We start from the raw sequence: 13,079 nt of genomic DNA, 5'->3' as shown, positions 1-13,079 counted from the left end.
TTTCAGTTTTTGATTTGTTAAAAAAGTTTGAAAAATCCAATAAATGTCGTTCCACTTCATGATTGTGTCCCACTTGTTGTTGATTCTTCACAAAAAAATACAGTTTTATATCTTTATGTTTGAAGCCTGAAATGTGGCAAAAGGTCGCAAAGTTCAAGGGGGCCGAATACTTTCGCAAGGCACTGTAAGTCCACCACAGTGACATAAACTAATGTGAGCACACATTATACTTACTGTGCAATTTGCTCTATGGGTAAGGTAGAACAAAACAGAATGATTCAATATAGGTGCCAGAATTCCATCAGAAAAAAGTACACGTACATGCACGCACACGCAGTTATGTACCTTGTAGCCAGTCCACCCCCTCCTGTAGGCCCTCTCCTTTTACAGCATTACTGGCACTGAAACACAGGGACAGATTTTAGTAACCTATCCCAACACAACTGTGTGTGTCTGTACCTGCTTATGTGTGTGATAGAGTTGTGTCCTACCAGATGTGCCAGGGTTTGTCCTTGATGTTCTCCAGACAGAGCAGCTGAGAGACTTTGACTGAAGACATGGCTTCTCTCAGGTCACTCTTATTAGCAAAGAGCAGCACAGGCATCCTCCTACTGCAGATGTCTGGAGGGAGCAGGAACACCAGAGAACAAGTGAAGAAAGTGTGTTTGTCTGTCTGTCTGTCTGTCTGTCTGTCTGTCTGTCTGTCTGTCTTTCTCCCCTTCTCTCCCTCTCTTACTCTTACACTTACTCTTCCTGTCTCTCTCTCTTTCTTACTGTCTCATTCTCTTACCTTGGTGATTGAGAAGAGTATCAAGTTCCTCTTTGGCAACGACCATTCGTAACTTGTCTCCACTATCGATGACAAATATGATCGCGTGACTCTCTCTGTGGACACCACAACAGAAAACGATGTCATCAACAAGGGATAGGAGGTTCAACAGGGTAAAAAACACTGAATGTGTTTCTCTACATCAGGGTTAAGCAACTAGATTCAGAGCGAATGGCCGGGGGGGGGGGGGGGGGGGGGGGGGGGGGGGGGTGGTAACTCTAGATTTAGGGTTGGGTAACCACTAAAACTGCTCTACAGGCAATACTGGTTACTCTAAGTTTAGAGGTAAGGCACCTCTGGATTAAAACGTCCTGTCATATCATGCAGGTCTATATAGATAAATAGTGCAGGTGTAAAGTCTTACTTGTAGTAATGTTCCCATAGGTTTCTATATCTGCTCTGACCAGACATGTCAAACACTGTGAAAGACAAACTTTGTAGAGACAAAATACATGTTACGCATTAACGCACTATAGTAATATAATTAGTATGACTTTTTCCCGGTTCACTAAGTTAATCATAGTTTACATTACAAGTTAATTACTACCTTGAACTCTTGAATTTTTCTATATTGAAGCCAATAGTTGGGACAATGTCTTGTGTCTGGGTCTGTAATACGCACAAACAAAACACAGACAGACAAACAATAACTGAAGTGTATCAAAAAGAAATGTTAAAATAGGGTGAAATAGGCTGTACTGACCTTCACCTGACTAACATGTTTCCAGTCGTCTGAGAGTGGGCCATATAACCTTAGCTGAAAACAAGCAAGCAGTGGATAATTGCAGAGTAACGAATGCAATAACACATAGGTCTTATACTGTATATAACCACAACGCGATAACACACACAGCTCGTATGTATAACCACAACGCGATAACACGCACAGCTCGTATGTATAACCACAACGCGATAACACTCACAGCTCGTATGTATAACCACAACACGATAACACTCACAGCTCGTATGTATAACCACAATGCGATAAAACTCACAGCTCGTATGTATAACCACAATGCGATAAAACTCACAGCTCGTATGTATAACCACAACGCGATAACACTCACAGCTCGCATGTATAACCACAACGCGATAACACTCACAGCTCGTATGTATAACCACAACGTGATAACACTCACAGCTCTTATAATCAGTGGTGTAGTGGAGAGTAAACGCAAGTAACACAATTTACTCACCTTTATTTTTTGCATGACAGTACGCCCACCTTTTGGGAAAGAATTCATGGAAAGTATAGGGAACGTTACTCTTTTCACCGCGACTGGCGATCAGTTTACCCACCTATGTTTTTGTTTACCACTACATCACTGCTTATAACCACAATGCCTAAAATTCACAGTTCTAATATACACTATATATACAAAAGTATGTGGACACTCCTTCAAATTAGTGGATTCGGTTACTTCAGCCACCCCCATTGCTGACAGGTGTATCAAATTCATGGGCCTTACTTAAGAGCTCTGTGACTTTCAACGTGGCACCGTCATAGGATGCCACCTTTCCAACAAGTCCGTTCGTCAAATTTCTGCCCTGCTAGAGCTCAAATGTAAGTGCTGTTATTGTGAAGTGGAAACATCTAGGAGCAACAATGGTTAAGTCACAAAGTGGAAGGCCACACAAGCTCACAGAATGGGACCGCAGAGTGCTGAAGCGGTGAAAATCATCTACCCTCAGTTGCAACACTCACTACTTTACTGACTTTGACTTTATTTTCCCCATTGGGAAATGTTGTAAGTTCCAAACTGCCTCTGGAAGCAACATCAGCGCAAGAACTGTTCATTGGAGCTTCATGAAACGGGTTTCCATGGCCAAGCAACCACACACAAGCCTCAGATCCCCATGCGCAATTCCAAGCGTTGGCTGGAATGGTGTAATGCTTGCTGACTCTGGAGCAGTGGAAACGCGTTCTCTGGAATGATGAATCACGCTTCACCATTTGGCAGTCCGACGGACGAATCTGGGTTTGGCGGATGCCAGGAGAACGCTACCTGTCCAAATGCATAGTGCCAACTGTAAAGTTTGGTGGAGGAGAAATAATGGTCTGGGGCTGTTTTCCATGGTTTGTGCTAGGCCCCTTAGTTCCAGTAAAGGGAAATCAACACTACAGCATACAAAAATGGCATTCTAGACGATTCCGTGCGTCCAACTTTGTGGCAACAGTTTGGAAAAGGCCATTTTCTGTTTCAGCATGACAATGCCCCTGGGCACAAAGCAAGGTTCATACAGAACTGATTTGTCAAGATCAGTGTGGAAGAACTTGACGGGCCTGCACAGAGCCCTGACCTCAACCCCATTGAACACCTTTGATATGAATTAGAACGCTGCCTGCAAGCCAGGCCTAATTGCCCAACATCAGTAATGCTCTTGTGGGTGAAAGGAAGGAAGTCCCTGCAGCAATGTTCCAACATCTAGTGGAAAGCCTTCCCAGAAGAGTGGAGGCTGTTATAGCAGCAAAGGGGGGACCAACTCCATATTAATTCTGGAATGAGATGTTCAATGACTTTTGGTCATGTAGTGTATAACCACAACGGTTAACACTCACAGCGCTTATGTATAACCACCATCTCCATGGCTCAGCTCACTCAACTCAGATACACAACTCCGTCTCTTTCCATTGACAGGCCAGCGCGCAAAGGACGCGCGCGCCTAGAGCAGGCCACCACGTTAATCCGTTTCAATTTAGAACCCAATCAAATACATCAGTCAATGGACTACAGTAGGCCCATATGTTCAATTATAGTTAGGCCATGTCAGTGGACTTACATTACTGGGCTTGAGTTGGTTGATGATGGTGGTTTTCCCGCTGTTGTCCAGTCCCAAACACAACACGTTCACTTCTTTCTTCTTCAGACCCAGCCAACCCGACAGTTTATCAAACAGGCCCATTTGTCCTGCTTACAACATCTGAACCTAAGGTTTAAATGTGAATTCGGTATAAGCCATCTACCCCCTCAATATATAATCTAAAGTTTCTACAATTTATCGCTACAATTTAGTCTAAGGTTCTAAAATAGAATGTTGCCATGGATATGAGGACTATGTAACTAGACAGCAGGTTGGCAGTCCAGTCTGTGAATAAGCCTATTAGAGTGAATTAACGCTCTGAACCTACTGCTGACCCGACTCGCAGTATGGGGTGATTCTGAGATGGACATTAGATAATGTCAACTTCATGAGGAAAGGTTTATTACATAGGCTTACAGTAGCCTTTACATATTCCAGTCATTCTGAATATGTACAGGCTACTGGTGTTTTTTTATATACTTTTTTTAGTAGTAGCCTATACATTAAAAAAAACGAGATGATTTTTAATTATTTAACACACATCACGAGTCACGACAATAGGATAACTTGGCTTTTCTCCTGCTTTATCAGTAGTTGATCAATTAAGCACAAGCAGTAAACAAACTGTTGGATATCCACAACATCGCCCTAGCTCGAATAATGGTACTGAGTGGCGCAGTGGTCTAAGACACTGCATCTCAGTGCACCTGGTTCGATTCCAGGCTGCATCACATCCGGCCGTGATTGTGAGTCCCATTGGGCGGTGCACAATAGGCCCATCGTCGTCCGGGGCTGTTATTGCAAATAAAAGTTTGTTCTTGTTCTTAACTGATGCATGGTCCAACTGCCCCATCTGCTGGCTAGCATTAAAAAGTCCACCTGAAATACAGTGTATTCTACAAACCTCTCGGGACACTGATGGACAAAATACTTCCAGTGATGTTGAAGTAACAAAAAAAAGAAGGGGAAAATGATTGCCAGTCACGGTGAAAAAAGTTATGTTCTCTATACTTTCAATAGATTTTTCCAACGGTGGGTATAGTGTCAAGCAAAATAAAAAGTCATAAGTCATAAGTCTTTACTTACACTCCAATACAACTCCAGTAAATACAGCCATGTTCAACCAGATACCCTTATCATCTTTTTTTAAAAAAATTTTTATTTTACCTTTATTTAACTAGGCAAGTCAGTTAAGAACAAATTCTTATTTTCAATGACGGCCTGGGAACAGTGGGTTAACTGCCTGTTCAGGGGCAGAACGACAGATTTGTACCTTGTCAGCTCGGGGGTTTGAACTCGCAACCTTCCGGTTACTAGTCCAACGCTCTAACCACTAGGCTACCCTGCCTGATGGAACAGTACCTGTAAACAATGCCTCCTAGAAGAACATGCCATCCATAGAATGAAACAGTCAGTAATAAAAAGACATCTAACCACCAGTACTGTTCACCTTTATTTGCAAATAAATATCAGTTTTAAACTGCCTCTTACAGTGTGCAAGATCTACCACGTCTCTTTGAAAATGATAGAAAAATAAAATACTAGAATTATAAGTATACTTGTACTTTGTACAAAAGAGCATTCCCTTTGCTCAGCAGTAAGACATGCTAAACAGCCTGATCTGATTTCTCCTTCCAGGAGGAGCCAAGTGTATCCTCCCTCTGAGAGGTCTGTCTGTGAACACCTGCTGGACAGGTGTGAGCTCCAGCCCGGTAGAAGTTGCCTCAAAACACAGATCTAGGATCAGCATAGCCTACCTCCATCCTTACCTCAACCATTAGTGGGTAAAATTGACCTTCGTTCAGTTTCCAGGGGCAACTTCCTTCTACTCCGTACAGGCTCCTAAGGTACACTCCTGCTCCTGAACATACTGTATACTGTAGGTGTGTGTGTGACCGACTGGGTTTGAACCCAAGTCGTCTGTGCTCCACAAGACTGTGTTAGCCTGCTGAGTTAAAGCCTAAGCATTTGCTTCGGGGAGCTAATGAAAGACTTCAGGTTTCAGGCAGAGTTTGGGGTGGTTCACCTATGCTACCTGTGGATCTGGAAAGGTTTATGGGATATTACAATGCTGTTGAGGGCCATATAGAGACAAAGAGATGTTGTATATATATGTGACTTTGGTGCTGCTGTCTCTCTGTGCGTCTGTCACCGAGCAGAACATACCTCTATCTGTCTCGAGCATGGCATACATGTGAGTCTTGACAGCAAACACATATCATGACACCAACCACTGTATGCCAAACAGCCTTGGTTTCCATTCCTACTATATACATTGTTTTCCAACAGCTGTCATAAGTCTTTAGCATTGCACAATTGGCCTGTAGAGCTAGCATGTTAGCGTGTAACAGAGTCTGTTGAGGTTTGCTAACAATCTGCTCTCAATGTCTATAGGTCCATAAGAGAGTATCATTTATTTATTTCTCTTATCGTAGTTACTGAGACGACTGCATATATTGCTCATTTAGATAAAATGCTAAATAAATTAAGATAGTATCCAGATTTACTAGGGCGCTCACATACAAGACTGCACAGATATAAATATTATTTTAGGATTATAATGGATAAATTATTCTATACACTTAAAACATTCAGAAATCCTCCGCACTTCCAAAGCGGACTCTTCGTCTTCTTCAAGTATTAGCATACCCAGATACTCTGGAGAGGTTAAAAAACGTAACGAGAATACCTTATGATTACACTTACTTATCAAACTCCAAAATAATTCATATCATATTAATTAAGGACAATCCTTTTGATTGCTCGTCTGTTAGCAGCTACATCATGGTCACAAAAACATGTAGTAGATCAAATCTACAGCTCTACCGTATAATAAGTACTGATGCTGCGACAAGGCATACATTCCCCAGGGGCAGCCAGTACAGTGTGTCTCTCAGAGTCCTGTCCCTGTCTGTATTGGTCTGTCTCTGGCTGAAGCAGGTTCAGGTGTACAAAACAGTCTGGCTTTATGGAGTTTCTGCATCAAGGTCCAAGTGTGTGGTAGTCTGAGTATGAGAGGCCTCCGGGCTGAGATGGTCCGTCTGTACGCCTGTCTGAAGCACAGGCTGTGGCTGTCTGTCTGTCCGTCTCTCTCTCTCTCTGTCCGTCTGTTTTAAGGTCTCATACATGGAAGCCATTCTCGTGTAATAGCTGCAGTCGGAGGGTCTGAATGCTGCTGACGATCCTCCTTTGGTGGCCAATCAACACCACCCCGATCCTCCGCACGTCTCTAGGGGGAGAGGGAAGATACGCACGCACACACACACACACACACACACACACACACACGGTTAGGGGAAATTGTTGGGTTAACTTAAGGTATTGGAAGGATAAGGTGGGCAGGCAATGTTTAGTTAAAGTTAGAGTAACATTAGAGTAATGTTTAGTTAAAGTTAGAGTAACATTAGAGTAATGTTTAGTTAAAGTTAGAGTAACATTAGAGTAACATTTAGTTAAAGTTAGAGTAACATTAGAGTAATGTTTGAAGTAGGGAACAGTCCATCCACTCACTCAATACTCATCTGCGCCACAGAGTCCAGTGTGCTGAATCCCGCTGCCACAAAGCTACTCTTGTATTGGCTCATCTTGATGGAATCCAGCCAATCCCCGATGGAGATGAACATGTGGTAGTCCACCACCTCTCCTGGGGACTCTGCTAGACTGACAGATGGATCAAACAAAAGAGAATATAATAAGAACTAAAAACGTTTCACTTGCAGGTGAAATCAGAATGTCTGTTAAATGAAATGAATAATGTGATGTACCCCTGTATATCTTCCACCAGGGCCAGCAGGCTGCTGGGGTTCCTGATCAGCTTGTCCAGGAAGGAGACCACATCAGTGAACTTGGGCCTCTGGCTCCTCTCCTTCTGCCAGCAGTGCAGCATCAGCTGGTGTAGAACCACGGGGCAGCCCATAGGAGCAGGGAGACGGTAGCCCTCCTCTATGGACAGGATCACCTGGGGTGGATGAAGGGCGAGAGTCAGCACGCACACACTTCTCGCTCATGTCATTGAGGCATTTCAGGAAGTGTGTACTATGCAAGTATTACTACAGTATATCAGAGCTACTGTAAGCATGCCTCCAGGGTGTGTTAGGGGGGCTGTGTAAATATAACAGCTTGTTCATCTGTCCATAAGCCTTGATGTCCTCTCTGAGCCCTGACGGGTGGCAGGATTGGGCGGAGGGGTGAGGAGGCAGAGGCAGCAACAGTCAGGAATTGGCGGGGGCGTTTGTCGTGGAAAGCACTTCTAAGCAATTCCCCAGCATCACAATCCCCATGAGGCCAGGGTCTGTGTGTGTGCTGGTGTGCGCTGTGAATAGCTGAGGGGGATTACCAAAGAGCTTTCACACTCCACAGGGTGACGGGATGAATCCCCTCCATCCCTCTGACGATTGACCTGAGACCGTGAGGTCAGTCAGCCAGGGTCTGACTCCACAACTTTTAAACCCCTCCGTTGGCCAGTCTCTCTCTCTCTCCCTCTCTTCCCCCCCTCTCTCTCTCCCACCAGTGGAATCTCAAAGCTTTAGATATTATACAGTATGGACACTCATAAGAATGGCGTTTCACGATACCCAATCACGATACCCATTAAGACTCCCAGGTTAACTCCATAGAGAAGACATCATCCACAACTCACATCCTGATTGGACATCTCCCAGTAAGGCCGCTCCCCGTATGACATCACTTCCCACATGACGATACCGTAGCTCCAGGCATCGCTGGCTGATGAGAACTTCCTGTAGGAGATGGCCTCTGGAGCTGTCCACCTGATAGGGATCTTACCTCCCTGTTCTCTCACACACACACACACACACACACACACACACACACACACACACACACACACACACACACACACACACACACACACACACACACACACACACACACACACACACACACACACACACACGTCAGGTTCCATCTGGTTCGTGACAATGCATGCTTGAGGAAATATGTGTAATTGACAGACCATATGTTAAACAGTCTCAGTTTGAATGCACTTTTATGAAGTCTCTCAACGTGTACAAACACATTTTCACAGTTTGAGACTTTGTGTCAAAGAACAAAGAAACGCTCTGAGCTGCTTTAACAGCAGAACTAACATTCCTCCTGGCCTTTCTCCCTCTACTCTCTTTCTATCTCTTCAGATGAGAGCAAGAGTAAAATCACCAGTCTGCACAAATCCTCAGTCCATATTGTGGCTGTGACCCAACCTGCCTGCCTGCTCCCCACTCTCTTCCCCTACTCTCGCCCCCTGTCCCCTCACCCTACCAGACCAAAGTTCTGTCGAGCGGAAAATAGTTTACAGATGCCCCCAAAAGCAAAATATCCTTTCTGTTCTCTCTTCCCCATTTTCTTCCAGAATACACCCCTTCCCCTCAGAGTGACCCTGAGAATAGAGGTCACTAGGAGGGCATGCAGACTCAGAGAACTGTGTGTTTTTGGAAAAGACAGACTATACAAAAAAAAAAAAAAAGACAGAAATAAAACAAAATAACAGCAGTTGATCGAGTGGAAAGAAAGATGAGTGAAAGCTATTGAAAGCACAGATAAGGTCAGGGGAAGATCATAGTTACCGTGGTGGTGTAAGCTGCCTCTGGGTCGTCCTCCAGGACTCTGGACAGGCCGAAGTCAGACACCTTACACACCAGGTTGCTGTTCACCAGGATATTACGAGCGGCCAGGTCTCTGTGGACATAACCCATGTCAGACAGGTACCTCACGCCCGACGCGATGCCACGCAGCATGCCCACCAACTGGATCACTGTGAAGTGACCGTCGTGCTTCTAATGGAGAGAGGGACACAAAAGAGCGAGATTTTCATTATGTCTTTCCGTTCTTTTATAATTGAAAATCAATAAACAAATGGTATTTGCTTCTCACCCTCAGGAAAGAGTCCAGAGATCCATTTTCCATGTACTCCACCACAATCATCACAGGTCTGCCTGAAATCACAGCACACAGCACCACCAGGTCAGTCAGACCGGTTAGAGATGTGACTGGAATAAGAGCCTGCCCACACCCAGCTCTCCAGGTCTGAGCAGGAGAACCTTCGTCTACAGTAATGCTACTAACCAAGCAGCAGTCATCTCTTGCATACTGTCTGTGTATCATCATTGTGTCAATATTTGCTACAGAAAGTAACCAAGAGGAACAAATTAACACTGGCTCAGGTTTCCCTGTGTTTCATTAATCCCTGTTTGCTGAAGGACTCAGAGTGGAGTTACTCTCTGTATGATGGTTAATAGAAGATTAGACCGGGGGTTAGAATAGATACTTTATTCTAGATTTATGTGTTTAATGGACATTTGTCCCAACCCCTCCAGACCCTCAAACATTGAGAGGCTCAGGGTCAGCAATGGTACAGCACCATTGGAGCAGGTTGCGGTTTAACCTTGCTCAAAGGTTGGTGCGCTCTCTAGCATCTAGGCCACCTGCTGCCCACATTTGCATCTGCACACTGTTTCCCAGTCAGAGTCTATGAGCCTGGGGAGGGATTAGCATTAGCCTTTAGCATCAACATGCTGTTTCCTGTTAGAGTCCATGGGCCTGGGGAGGGATTAGCGTTAGCCTTTAGCATTAGCATGCTGTTTCACTGTGAGAGTCTATGGGCCTGGGGAGAGTGGACCATAATCCACCACTGGATTAATTAACATCCTGTTTGATTAACAGCCTGTTCTAATTATTGGCCACTGTTATTGCTCTTTAGTCACACCAGGGAGGAGAGGTAGACAGGCGGGAGGTCAAGGGAGTAGGAGATGAGGAGCCACGGTAAAGACAGAGAGAGAAGAGAGAGGAGGGGCCCGGGAGGGAGAGGGAGTCAGGACAGCAGAGAGGAGGAGGCCGGGGTGAGGACAAAGGGGTATTTATCGGCTGTCTCCCCCTGCCTCCCATGGGGCACCCAGCTCCTCTCTGTGATCTCCCAGTGGGTGAGTGTGCTGCTGAGTGCACTAATTACAGGATTACACACAACAGAGACAGAGACAGCTCTGGACAGCTTAATATATTATTATAATATGCATTAAAGACAGGTCTGGACAGCTTAATATATTATTATAATATGCATTAAAGACAGGTCTGGACAGCTTAATATATTATAATAATATGCATTAAAGACAGCTCTGGACAGCTTAATATATTATTATAATATGCATTAAAGACAGGTCTGGACAGCTTAATATATTATAATAATATGCATTAAAGACAGGTCTGGACAGCTTAATATATTATAATAATATGCATTAAAGACAGGTCTGGACAGCTTAATATATTATAATAATATGCATTAAAGACAGGTCTGGACAGCTTAATATATTATAATAATATGCATTAAAGACAGGTCTGGACAGCTTACTTTATTATTATAATATGCATTAAAGACAGGTCTGGACAGCTTAATATATTATAATAATATGCATTAAAGACAGGTCTGGACAGCTTAATACATTATAATAATATGCATTAAAGACAGGTCTGGACAGCTTAATATATTATAATAATATGCATTAAAGACAGGTCTGGACAGCTTAATATATTATAATAATATGCATTAAAGACAGGTCTGGACAGCTTAATATATTATAATAATATGCATTAAAGACAGGTCTGGACAGATTAATATATTATAATAATATGCATTAAAGACAGGTCTGGACAGCTTAATATATTATTATAATATGCATTAAAGACAGGTCTGGACAGCTTAATATATTATAATAATATGCATTAAAGACAGGTCTGGACAGCTTAATATATTATAATAATATGCATTAAAGACAGGTCTGGACAGCTTACTTTATTATTATAATATGCATTAAAGACAGGTCTGGACAGCTTAATATATTATAATAATATGCATTAAAGACAGGTCTGGACAGCTTAATATATTATAATAATATGCATTAAAGACAGGTCTGGACAGCTTAATATATTATTATAATATGCATTAAAGACAGGTCTGGACAGCTTAATATATTATAATAATATGCATTAAAGACAGGTCTGGACAGCTTAATATATTATAATAATATGCATTAAAGACAGGTCTGGACAGCTTAATATATTATAATAATATGCATTAAAGACAGGTCTGGACAGCTTAATATATTATAATAATATGCATTAAAGACAGGTCTGGACAGCTTAATATATTATTATAATATGCATTAAAGACAGGTCTGGACAGCTTAATATATTATAATAATATGCATTAAAGACAGGTCTGGACAGCTTAATATATTATAATAATATGCACTAAAGACAGGTCTGGACAGCTTAATATATTATAATAATATGCATTAAAGACAGGTCTGGACAGCTTAATACATTATAATAATATGCATTAAAGACAGGTCTGGACAGCTTAATATATTATAATAATATGCATTAAAGACAGGTCTGGACAGCTTAATACATTATAATAATATGCATTAAAGACAGGTCTGGACAGCTTAATATATTATAATAATATGCATTAAAGACAGGTCTGGACAGCTTAATATATTATAATAATATGCATTAAAGACAGGTCTGGACAGATTAATATATTATAATAATATGCATTAAAGACAGGTCTGGACAGCTTAATATATTATTATAATATGCATTAAAGACAGGTCTGGACAGCTTAATATATTATAATAATATGCATTAAAGACAGGTCTGGACAGCTTAATATATTATAATAATATGCATTAAAGACAGGTCTGGACAGCTTAATATATTATAATAATATGCATTAAAGACAGGTCTGGACAGCTTAATATATTATAATAATATGCATTAAAGACAGGTCTGGACAGCTTAATATATTATTATAATATGCATTAAAGACAGGTCTGGACAGATTAATATATTATAATAATATGCATTAAAGACAGGTCTGGACAGCTTAATATATTATAATAATATGCATTAAAGACAGGTCTGGACAGCTTACTTTATTATTATAATATGCATTAAAGACAGGTCTGGACAGCTTAATATATTATAATAATATGCATTAAAGACAGGTCTGGACAGCTTAATATATTATTATAATATGCATTAAAGACAGGTCTGGACAGCTTAATATATTATTATAATATGCATTAAAGACAGCTCTGGACAGCTTAATATATTATAATAATATGCATTAAAGACAGGTCTGGACAGCTTAATATTATAATAATATGCATTAAAGACAGCTCTGGACAGCTTAATATATTATTATAATATGCATTAAAGACAGGTCTGGACAGCTTAATATATTATTATAATATGCATTAAAGACAGCTCTGGACAGCTTAATATATTATAATAATATGCATTAAAGACAGGTCTGGACAGCTTAATATATTATTATAATATGCATTAAAGACAGGTCTGGACAGCTTAATATATTATAATAATATGCATTAAAGACAGGTCTGGACAGCTTAATATATTATTATAATATGCATTA

The 13,079-nt window shown here is 41.5% G+C and overlaps 1 protein-coding gene and 1 long non-coding RNA gene across 3 annotated transcripts in view; both read right to left on the bottom strand.

Annotated features, from left to right (window-relative positions):
* Positions 1–604: 604 nt before the first annotated feature.
* On the bottom strand, positions 605–1,588 carry LOC110502085. Its single transcript, XR_005038813.1, has 4 exons — positions 1,533–1,588; positions 1,377–1,438; positions 1,194–1,262; positions 605–885 (listed from the first exon to the last, which is right to left on the bottom strand). It is a non-coding gene; the product is annotated as an uncharacterized LOC110502085 (long non-coding RNA).
* A 3,478-nt stretch (positions 1,589–5,066) lies between these two features.
* epha6 (eph receptor A6) overlaps positions 5,067–13,079 on the bottom strand; it is a 220,950-nt gene continuing 212,937 nt past the window's right edge. The window contains exons 13-18 of one of the 2 annotated variants that reach the window (XR_005038811.1): positions 9,521–9,582; positions 9,214–9,423; positions 8,271–8,420; positions 7,396–7,589; positions 7,142–7,286; positions 5,067–6,860 (exon numbers count right to left, since the gene is read on the bottom strand). Coding sequence is in view for 1 of the 2 variants with exons in the window: in XM_036959046.1 (XP_036814941.1) it covers positions 6,752–6,860; positions 7,142–7,291; positions 7,396–7,589; positions 8,271–8,420; positions 9,214–9,423; positions 9,521–9,582 (875 nt within the window). In the remaining variant the exon portion in view is untranslated. Of the gene's footprint in view, positions 6,861–7,141; positions 7,292–7,395; positions 7,590–8,270; positions 8,421–9,213; positions 9,424–9,520; positions 9,583–13,079 lie in introns of both variants that reach the window. The other variant, XM_036959046.1, reaches the window with a different exon arrangement.

This window comes from Oncorhynchus mykiss, chromosome 22 (genome assembly GCF_013265735.2).
Source record: "Oncorhynchus mykiss isolate Arlee chromosome 22, USDA_OmykA_1.1, whole genome shotgun sequence".
In the NCBI taxonomy this organism is placed as follows: domain Eukaryota; kingdom Metazoa; phylum Chordata; class Actinopteri; order Salmoniformes; family Salmonidae; genus Oncorhynchus; species Oncorhynchus mykiss.
Note: the sequence above shows the minus strand (reverse complement) of the source record. Positions and strands in the feature narration are given on the sequence as shown.